The 11,232-nt window shown below is 45.2% G+C and overlaps 1 protein-coding gene across 1 annotated transcript in view; it reads right to left on the bottom strand.

The window, feature by feature from the left end:
- Positions 1-1,413: 1,413 nt before the first annotated feature.
- lrp5 (low density lipoprotein receptor-related protein 5) overlaps positions 1,414-11,232 on the bottom strand; it is a 53,904-nt gene continuing 44,085 nt past the window's right edge. Inside the window, exons 13-24 of the mRNA XM_029668334.2 lie at positions 9,872-10,195; positions 8,967-9,163; positions 8,454-8,668; positions 6,557-6,747; positions 5,526-5,735; positions 5,244-5,369; positions 4,883-5,119; positions 4,606-4,716; positions 4,201-4,449; positions 3,920-4,062; positions 3,465-3,562; positions 1,414-3,353 (exon numbers count right to left, since the gene is read on the bottom strand). Of these exons, the coding sequence (XP_029524194.1) occupies positions 3,092-3,353; positions 3,465-3,562; positions 3,920-4,062; positions 4,201-4,449; positions 4,606-4,716; positions 4,883-5,119; positions 5,244-5,369; positions 5,526-5,735; positions 6,557-6,747; positions 8,454-8,668; positions 8,967-9,163; positions 9,872-10,195 (2,363 nt within the window). The 3' untranslated portion in view covers positions 1,414-3,091. The remainder of the gene's footprint in view (positions 3,354-3,464; positions 3,563-3,919; positions 4,063-4,200; positions 4,450-4,605; positions 4,717-4,882; positions 5,120-5,243; positions 5,370-5,525; positions 5,736-6,556; positions 6,748-8,453; positions 8,669-8,966; positions 9,164-9,871; positions 10,196-11,232) is intronic.

The following is an 11,232-nucleotide window of genomic DNA, read 5'->3' as shown; positions in this document are numbered from 1 at the left end:
GTTCTCTGAAATGTTTTTCTCTTATTGTGACATACCGACCTGTAACCTTAGGGACTGAAAATGGAAATGACCTTAATCTGGTGATGTATTGCAGGCCTTCAGTATGTTATGTTACAAATGCAGAGGGAGACATGAACAGAGTGCAGAGTAACGACTACCTATAGGTGTGATCATGTTTAAATCCTGCAGACACTGTGGACCTCCTTGGCCACCCGTCTCTTGCTGTTACTCCCTAAAACAGTGATTGGGTTATCATTGGTAACATCAGGGATAATGTAAAGGAGAAGTATACCTTTGTCATCATTGAGCAGAGATGGAAGACATCCAAATGAGCAAAACAAACAGTTTAGACCTGTCATTACATGCTTGTACTTGAGTAACTTCACCTGGAGACTTTAGCAGTTTCCCAATGTGCCCCTACCATTCACTGTTAGTAACGTCGAATGCCAGGCACCAAATGCTAAAGTCTTACATAGTTGTTTCTTCTCCTCAACCAACCTACTCAAAAGTTTCCCAGGAATCTTTCATGTATGCACAATTATTTCTGCAATGTAGAGCAAAATGAGAACGAACATAAAATATATTAAATAGCAACTTGTTTCCTCATATGAAGTTTCCTTCAGTTTTACATACCCAAGGGATGCGAGTTGAAGTTTTAAGGAGTTGTCCATATTCAAAATAACAGTCTATAATCCTTGTTAATATAGGGTCACAGAGTAGTTTACACAGGTTGTTATTGTGTTTATGAGGGTGACATAGCACACTGGCTCAGCAATGGAACACAGATATGGACATACTGTTATCTTATTTGAACTGCAGACTGATGTGTTATGCTGAAGAACTTTGTATGCAGCAGCAATTGCTCCACAGATGTGTTTCTTGGACAGTCAATAGAGTACACCTGCTGCATATTCTTCTTTCAGCCCTCACTCAAAATACTGTGCCATACCTATTCTTTAATTAGGGTAGATTAATATGATTTTTGGACACTGATGTTCACTTGTGAAAATGAGACAAATTAAGCATTTATTTACATGTAAAAAGGTTCTCCATATGGTGGCAGCATTTAGCTACAAGTCATTCAAATGTATTTTTTTTAAAGCCCTTTTTACATCATTAATTATCACAAAATAGCCATACAGATACCCAGCCTAAAACCCTAAAGAGCAAGCAATGCAGAAGCACAGCAGCTAGGAAAACCGCCCCAGGAAGGCAGGAACCTAGGAAGAAACCTAGAGGAACCAGGCTGACAGGTGGCCAGTCCTCTTCTGGCTGTGCTGAATAACCAATTCAGTAGCATCTCAACAGTAATGTGAACTCCATTTGGCTCACCAACATGGAAATTAATATCACATTTCATGTGACTATATAAAACAATGACACCACTAATTTAATAGATTAGGCACACAAGTATTCCTTAAAATATAACCTTTATTATATAAAAATGCTTTGGATACAAAAATGATCACAAGTGTAAATTACGCAAGGCATTAAAAACACAAAACAGAGTTTGTTCGGGGAGCATCTATATACTGGCACAATGAAATAGAGCTGAAGTTTTCCCTATCCAGCAACATGGCTTAAAATGGACAGGGCAGCATGTGGTGGTCTGGGGAACCTATACAACCTCTCTGGTAGAAGCCAGAGGTGTTCAACATAAAGATGGAGGCCTGACACTATATCATAGCACTAATGTTGAACATGATTTAATTTAACTTCTTATGTCAGCGCCATTGTTAATTGCTTATACACAAATATCCAAATGACAGAAAAAGCTTGGAAAGAAGCTTCAAAAGAGGTATGAATTTAATATACATTTCCCTCTGCACGTCCCACAGTCATTTTACATTCACATTTCATAACTGGTTGGATAGTTCATTTTTAAGTAAGTGCTCAATTTGGCAACTGACAGCTTGCTGAGCGTACACATAAACCTTCAAAACAGGACAATATAATAGAGCCATGATTTTACAGGTGCATGATATTCACCACTGATGAACATCAATCTATAGAATTCAATTGAATTAATTAAATGGTATGTGAGGATAGTAAAATTGTTTAGAGAAGAGGATGGAACAGCTTTTTTTTAAACTAAAAACTCAATTGACAAAAGCTGAAATACCAACCTTATTGGCATCTATTGTTTTATATATATATATATATATATATATTTTTTTAAAGGAATAGTCAGTCTAATATGTCATATGTAATTAGGGCACACTGACATGGCATATCAGTTTAATGATAAAGTGAAGAGATTCACGAGAGAGTTAAAAGGTTGTGTCTAGCCTTGTCATTTCTGGGTGACAACTGCATCAATGATGAAGCCGTTCTTATTTATTCTTATTTCATACAGACTCCTTCAAAACAATGAACACAATTTCACAAATGCACATGTGAATACTGTTCTACACACAAAAAAAATAATTTCAATGTTCCTAGACAAATAATTAAAAGTCAAATAGCTTCATGATCTATTGTCAGTCTTAATATTGTAATTGTTTGGTTGGGCGCTCTTTTAAAAAACATTTTTAAGTGTTTTTATAACTCAGTATATATGTACAGTAGCAGCAAACACACTTTTGGTATATTGTAAAATAAACATATGCTTGGGACAATTTCAAATCACAAATAAAATCATTAATAAGAACATATGGCTGTTATTATTTACTTAATTACAAATATTTACAATATAATTATTTATTAAATTTTTTATTTTGGCTGGCCACATTACCAGCTTAATATTTTTGAATAGAGTACTTCCTCAAACCAATATTGGTGTCCGCTTGTTAAAAATGTCACCGTAAATAGGTATCTGTTTGAGGTATTTAGCTGAAAAATCAAAGGCCAATAGAATGGAGTCAAATTGAAGGTATTCTCTAAATTAGGACGACACTCCATCTGAAACGAGGGTGGGAAACATGAAAGATAAAGTGATACATTTCACACTATACAACAATTTCACACTTGATCTGGCCCTATTCCATTCCATCCCCACTTTAACCCATGGCAATCAGTGGAAATGAATAAAATAGAATTCTCATTTGCTCATATTTAAAATTATTTACAGACATGGCTATTTCCCCGGGTGTCATGAAGAGTCAGTGCAGGGTGAGGGGGGCGGAGGACAGAGGTGAAAGTAACTGCGCTCTGTGGATGGAGAAGGGGGGCAGCTCTCCTCTGCTGATAGGTACTGGCTCCTGGGGGTGGGGGGAGGAGGGTAGGGGTCAGAGTCTGAGTTAAGGTCCATGTAGTACTTGTTGCTCTTCCAGCGACTTGTGGTGTAGTCGCTGTCACAGACGTCAGTGCTGCAGGGGGTGGTGGGGGGTGCCACGCCTCGCATAAGATAAGGCCTTTCAGGAGCAAGCATGGAGGAGAGAAGACAACATTGTTTTATTTTACAACAGGTGCCAATTTACAAAATTGACTGTAGCATAATGCAAAGAGAGAAACTGATCTCTTACCTGTACGACCTGGTGGTGGAGGGACTGTTAGAGGAGTAGAAGACATCTGCGTTATACAGGGAGCGATCCGTGGCTGGAGAGGGAGGAGGGTTGAGCATCTGCAAATACAGAGGATAAAATGCATATCTTTAGCCATTCTCCATTTGTAATTTAACGTTTACTTTTCTTCAGTATGGGAATTATGTATGAGAGCCAACTCTGAGAGGACAGATGAGGTGGGTCCCCTACGTGCAGGTAAAAGAGGGTGGAGAAGGTGGGTCCCCTACGTGCAGGTAAAAGAGGGTGGAGAAGGTGGGTCCCCTACGTGCAGGTAAAAGAGGGTGGAGAAGGTGGGTCCCCTACGTGCAGGTAAAAGAGGGTGGAGAAGGTGGGTCCCCTACGTGCAGGTAAAAGAGGGTGGAGAAGGTGGGTCCCCTACGTGCAGGTAAAAGAGGGTGGAGAAGGTGGGTACATACCTGTGGATAGAAGGCTCCCTTGGCGCTGGATGAGCTGCTGGAGGAGGCCCCTGTCACATGGTTCCTGTCGTAGAGCGGAGTTCCACTACTGCTGCTCCCCATCAGACTGACAGAACTCATGATAGACTTCCCACACGAGATACCTAAGAGAAACAACAAAACACAGTCTGTCAGAACAACTACCTGCTTCAGCACGTTAAAAACAACCCCGTCACAGTACAGGCGATCTCTATACACTCATTCAATTGACCTGCAATTTTCAGTGTTGTGTAATAGCTGACCTTCTTTACCGGTGAAGGTTCCATTCTGTGAGCTGCTAGGGGCGATGAAGTTGAGGGGTACGTGGGGAGTGCCACTGATGTACTCGTGGGGAAAGGCTCCGTTGGGACCTTTGTAACGGCGGCACACGACCCGCTGGCACAAAAAGTACATCCCTCCCATCACAAACACTGACAGGATGATGCCAATGACAGGGCCTATGGTGCTGGTGTGAGATGAGTGAATGTCGTTTGACGAGGGGGTGAGGAATTCTACAACAAACAGGCAAAGACATTACTATACATTTAACGGACCGCTGTCAATTCTGAGCAAAATTACACAAAATACAGGTATGTGTAAATTCTGAACGGACAATTCTAAACTCCCTTGATTTTCGCAACAGCGACAGTGAGTGAAGTTAAACGCACCACAGAAGAGCTCGTCAGAGTTGTCAGCACAGTCGCTGTAGGAGTCACACTGCTGTTTCTTCAGGATGCACTGGTTGTTGTTACAGCGGAACTGGTTGGGCAGGCAGATAGCTGAGGAGAGGAGAGCAGAGCAAAGTCCTCGTTTCAAGGTTTATCGTCACAATCCACACAAGGTCGCTGTTGCTCCCAGTCTAAATCCCAACCCCATTAGTCCATGTTCACTAAACTGGCCCAGTGTCAATATGTAGTACACAAAGTCTGAGTTGAGTGAGCGTACTGTCACAGTCCTGTTCATCGGAGTTGTCTGTGCAGTCTGCCTCTCCGTTACAGCGTAGCTGAGCATCCACACACTGGCCCTTGTCACACTGGAACTGGAAGGCCGAGCACACTGGGCACCTCTCCTCGTCACTGTTATCGTCACACTCGGCGAAGCCGTCACAGCGCCACGCCATGGGGATGCAGTCGATGTCGCCTGTGGCACAGGTGAACTGCTCTGTGGAACAGGTGGGCGGCTCTGAGGTGGTAGAGGAGCAGAGGACGTTTAGATTCACAGCAAAACGCCTGGTGGGGGAATAATGCACCTGATATGGTTCACTCAAAGCCTTATTGGATTTGTTAAAGCAGCAGCTGTGCTGTACCTCCACAGACGAGCAGGTTGGGCAGCAGGACCAGGTGCATGGGACAGGAGCAGCGAGGCGTCCCGTCTCCTTTGGCGATGCAGATGTGTGAGCAGCCTCCGTTGTCACGGGAACAGGGATGAGAAGCTTTGGAGGAGAGAAAGGAGAAGACTTGGACGGTTAGCTTTGGCCACTGGAGAGTGTAAACCGAACTCTGCTGTACAACATACAGCACTACATATGCAAAGGTACTGTTATAAACTGTGGCAATGGAAGTGACTAAACAAAGCCCTGTTGCCTTACCAAACTCGGCAGGGTCCATGTCTTCCACAGCGTGGATGCTGGTGAGGTAGGAGATGCGACCCTGGATGCGGGTCCTCTTCTCCCCCGTGAGCTTGTCCACACGCTCGATCATCTGCTGCTGTCTGTCGATCCAGTACAGGTGCTCTCCCAGCACCGTCAGACCCATGGGCTGCAGGATGTTAGAGTCCTGGAGGACGATCCGATTGGCTCCTGGGAGGAGGAAAAGAAATGACCTCATCAGAAGCAGGGTCGTATACACTATCCTAATCATCAAAGACTGTGCATTCTCTCAAACGTATTTACTTTCCAGACCCTTAGGTCTTACTCTAGAAGCTCTAACCTTTATCATACCAAATATAGGTAACTTCAGACGCCATCACTAAAACAAGTTTGTTTGAATAATATTCAATATCTCTGACCAAACATGGTCTGCCAAAGTAAAGATACACTCTTATATAACTCAACAGTCTTCGATGGTGCATAAATGGCCTGGATAAATCAGTCTGGGTGCCTGTTCCTATCCATTCCAGACTTCAGAGGCCAGGCAGAGGGAGTGAAGCTAAACATGTATGTGCACAGTCAGATAAAGGTGAGCTCATCAGCCAGACATCAAACCTTTCTCTCTGCACCAGGACCGGAAAGGATCACAAGGCCTTGGCTAGCAGCTGTCTGACAATGATAGAGCTTAACCAGACAACCTTGATGTCTCTGCTCGTGTGAGGGAGGGACTAGGAGGGACCAAGGATTACATTGAAAAAAGGCCCACATCCGTTCTGATTACCTACTATTTTCCTATGATCAAACTCAGCTCCCCCCTATTTGACCACAAACTGTGTTTGGACTGGAGGAACATTCCGTGTCATTTTCTGTAGTATTGCAGTGTACTTCAGTGACTATTGAGAATGAGAGCTGTAAATAAATACCGTCAAAGCAGATGAAAAGAAAGGGAACAATATATTTTCAGCTGAGTGTTTAGAAGTGCTGGTGCTCTGGATCTAGAATGGTTGTTGTTCTTTAGCCCTGGGACCCACCAGTGAGGTCACTGCTCTCGATGCGTTTCAGGTCAGCGTCCACCCAGAAGAGTTTCCCCAGCTTGTTGTCCAGCGCCAGGGCTACAGGCCGGATCAGACCCGTGGTGAACAGAGACTCCCGCTCCGTCCCGTCCAGAGACGCTCCCTCGATTTTAGCAGAGCGATCCTGCATGGTGGTGAAATACATGTACCTATAGGAGAGATGAGCCAGTCCAAGGTTAGAAAACTAAAACGACCAAAACAAAAGCATACTGCCAGACATTTTATCAGTTTCTAGCCTAACCCTAAACCCCCAACTGTGTACAGTACTTTAGATGTATGTTAATATACAGTATCTATCAACGTTATCACATCGGGGCGGCAAGTAGCCTAGTGGTTAGAGCGTTGGACTAGTAACCGAAAGGTTGCAAGATCAAATCCCCGTACTGACAAGGTAAAAAAATCTGTCATTCTGCCCCTGAACAAGGCAGTTATCCCACTGTTCCTAGGTCATCATTGAAAATTAGAATTTGTTCTTAAATGACTTGTCTAGTTAAATGTAAAATAAAAAAATTACAAAACAATTGAAATCAGCTAGAGATGATGGATAGTATAATACTATGGTATGTGTTTTGATGGGTGGGCAGGGCAGGGCTATTCAGTTAGGGCTGCTCAGGGCTGTTCAGTTAGCCCCCCTCTCCCTCTCTCTGAAAGCCTGGCGGAGTAGAAGCTATTGTCTGTCTGTGTGGGCCTTCCCTTGTTTGTTATGTCTCACGCCAGGTTCTATCAGCTCTGATAAGAACCTCCCTAACACTTGTTGGACTGAGAAGTCTTAGAGAAATAAACGCTATTGCTCAAACGCTCATCTGTTTGTAATTTGGTTCTGCTTCTTCAAGGGAAAAATGGTTAAATGGCAGTCTGTGAGCATAATCAATTGACTTAATAATCTAACACCAGAACGCTTCGAGTAAATCTGGAAGATGTCACTTCAAAAGGAAAGTGGAAGAAAAATTCATCCTGACAGATTCTCAACCTGCCTGTAGCCTTTACTGAGCAAAATATCTTCGATGTTTATCTACTGCTTTCCAGGCCCAAAGAGAGACATTTTAAAGTTGCATTTGATTCCCTAACATACAAACTAGAAGACCATGTCAAATTCTCAAAATTGTCAGCTGGTTGCCATAAGTTTTAAATGTGTTCCTTTCTGGCCATGCTCGTTGAGATAATAAACACGTCTCATGTTGATTCGTTTACTTCTTTGACTTTGGGTTACTCCTATGGAATAAGTCCCCTCTGTCACATCCAGGCCAAGCCACAAAGAGTCCAAAATAGAAGCTAACATGGAGGGCAGCCGCATGAACAATGGGCATCACAATTACAGTGTAGCTTGCCAGGGCCTGACCATACCACTGCTCCACTAGGCTAGAGGTGAGGAGAGAAGAGCACAATATACACAACCATCTGCTGCACACATGGTCCGACATCTCAGCCTCGTACTTACTTAGGGCTGTGGTTCCTTCCCTGCCCTATGGAAGGAAAATAAACAGAGCTCCACGGAGTGTCCAAGTCAAATTGTCACCACATCACTAAACACCTGATCACCCACTAATTACTCTGCTGCTTGGAGACGTGCCACACCCTGTCCCTGATATATTTTGGAAGTCCTGCCTGGCCTCTTTTCAAAAGCATTTCGAGTGAGTTCCCCCTGTTTTCCATTCCCAAGTTCACCACTTATGGGGTAGATTTCAAATAGAAACGTTGCCATCTCTAAACGCAGTTATTGAGTCAGTCTGCCTCCATCTTCACAGTTGCCTCAACCAGTGTGACAGTATGAAGAAGCAGTATTTTGTTTTATCCAGTCTCCACCATGATACCCTCCACTCTACTCCTCCGCCACGACTCCACCCTCCCCTCTCACCCTTTCTCTGCATTGACAACGATGGCTCTGGGTTTGTCGTGTTCGTCCCTCAGCACCACGCCCACGGCATCTCCGTCTAGGCGCTGGAGGTTGATGGTGTTGGTGGCCTCACAAGTCCAGTAGACAGTACGGCTGTAGGGGTCCAGGCTCAGGTCGTGGGGCTGCTTGTCAGGCTGCTGCTGGTGGGTGGAAGTGGTGGACACCACCACTGATGACTGGAACAGGAGAAAGGAGAAAGATACACATCAGAGAAAGGGGCCTACAACAGTTTCACACTGTCAAAGTTATTTCCAGTGTTCATGCAAATTCATGTGTGGCTGATGGCTGTACTGATGTCAATCAAATTAAGTGCTATAACTCAGTCATAGCATTGATACAGTAGCCTGCTCTGTGTCAACTGGGAGGTGAAAAGCATAGTGCCTGTTGGAAATCACATGACATAGTATCTTATAATGTGCTGTTGGTACAAGCAGGTTAACATTCTGGCCTGTGGTCCTGTTAATGCTCTCGCACCTGTGTGCCGTCGTCGCGGGCCCTCCTGATGTTCTGCCGTCCGTCCACCCAGTAGACCAGGTGGTCCAGGGGGTCATAGCTGATGGCCCGGACGGTGCGGAGGACGTGGATGGGCAGGATGATGTCGGGGCTCTGCTCCCCCAGAACCATGCGGCTGATGGAGGCCTTCTGGCTGAACAGGAGGAAGCTGGAGGGGGCTAGAGAGAGAGAGCCGGGGGGGGGCAGAGGTCAGCAGGAACAATCCAAACAAATCTCTTTCTCGTTCCCCCTTCTCCTACCAACCTCTCCATGACTGTAATCAGCTTACTAGAATGCAGTAATCAGTGATCCCCAGAGGCCAGGGAAGTATGCAACAGTAAGAAAGAAAAACAGACTCATGTAGAAAGACAGCCTTCATCCCCTGCCAAGTGCAGAGGAATGTTCGAGCTGGGATATGTGCACAGCAACCTCCTTTCTAACACTTGTGTCCACATCAGGCCTCAGTGAAAGTCTGAGGTTTGCTCATGGCATGATTCAGACAGACATGTGTTTGGGGTTTTGCATGGCCGAGGGCTGTAGACAGACATGCGTTTGATTTAGACAATACATCCATCTACAGCGGGCGGAGGGATCGAGGGCAATATCGGGATTTTTTTTAATTCAGTGGAGGACCACATTTTGGGGGGGGGGGGATTATTTGGTTGTCAAAAGCAATTTGCAAGCCAGAGAGGGCAGTTATTTGAAAAGGTATAGGTCCATTCTAATTTATACATATTTCGATCTTTTAGGAGCTTTAACCCAAAATAAATCACTCTCCTTCACAAACTATGACTGTTCAATACAACACTGAACAAAACTACATTTTGTTTATTAAACCAAAACAACCCCCAGCCAAGAGCCCACACACTCCCCGTTTCTCAACTCACAGCTGCAGTTCCTGCTGTTGGAATCCAGAGTGTAGTGGGAGGCACAGCGGCACTGGGCGCCGGCGGGCGACGCCAGGCACAGGTGGGCACAGTTGCCGTTGTTCTGGGAGCAGTCGTTGGCACCGTCCTGGCGGGAGGAGTGGAAGACCAGGATGTCCATGACGTACTCAAGGTGTCCCTGGACCATGGTGCGGTTGAGGCCGCTGCGCTTGTCGGCCCGCTCGATGCTGCGCAGTTTCCAGTCTGTCCAGTAGATATAATCCCGGTACTGGGTCAGACCAAACGGGTGGAGGAGGTCGTCAGCCACTATCTCCCTCTGCAGACCTGGGGGATATATATAATTATCAATGTGGACTAATGAAAATGTATGGGTGAGGGTACGGTTTTAAACCACAGCAATATGAAAGTAATATTGTACAGTAATATGAAAATAAGTATATCATCAATATACACCATGTATCATTAACGAAACAGCAGAGGGGGGTTGAAAAAGAGATGGACTATGATGAAACTGGCTCCCATGAGGGGCACCACAAAAAAGGAAGACCCAGAGTTACCTCTGCTGCAGGGGATAAGTTCATTAGAGTTAACTGCACCTCAGATTGCAGCCCAAATAAATGCATCACAGAGTTTAAGTAACAGAGACCTGGCCAAGGTGGTGCCAGAATAACAACCTTTCCCTCTAGCGTAACCAAGACTAAGGAGATGATTGTGGACTACAGGAAAAGGAACACCGAGCACGTCCCCATTCTCATCGACGGGGCTGTAGTGGAGCATGTTGAGAGCTTCAAATTCCTTGGTGTCCACATAACAACAAACTAGATTGGTCCAAACACACCAAGACAGTCGTGAAGAGGGCACGACAAAACCTATTCCCCCTCAGGAAACTAAAAAGACTTGGCATGGGTCCGGAGATCCTCAAAAGGTTCTACAGCTGCAACATCGAGAGCATCCTGACTGGTTGCATCACTGCCTGGTACGGCAATTGCTCGGCCTCCAACCGCAAGGCACTTCAGAGGGTAGTGCGGACGGCCCAGTACATCGCTGGGGCAAAGCTGCCTGCCTTCCTGGACCTCTACACCAGGCGGTGTCAGAGGAAGGCCCTGAAAATTGTCAAAGACACCAGCCACCCCAGTCAGACTGTTCCCTCTACTACCGCATGGCAAGCGGTACCGGAGTGCCAAGTCTAAGAGCCAGAAGAACAACCATCACTGCAGTACTCCACCAATAAGGTCTTTATGGTAGAGTGGCCAGACGGAAGCCACTCCTCAGTAAAACGCATGACAAGCCTGCTTGGAGTTTCCCAAATGGCACCCAAATACTCAAGAGCACGAGAAACAAGATTCTGGTCTGATGAAACC

Source organism: Oncorhynchus nerka, linkage group LG9a (genome assembly GCF_034236695.1).
Source record: "Oncorhynchus nerka isolate Pitt River linkage group LG9a, Oner_Uvic_2.0, whole genome shotgun sequence".
In the NCBI taxonomy this organism is placed as follows: Eukaryota; Metazoa; Chordata; class Actinopteri; order Salmoniformes; family Salmonidae; genus Oncorhynchus; species Oncorhynchus nerka.
Note: the sequence above shows the minus strand (reverse complement) of the source record. Positions and strands in the feature narration are given on the sequence as shown.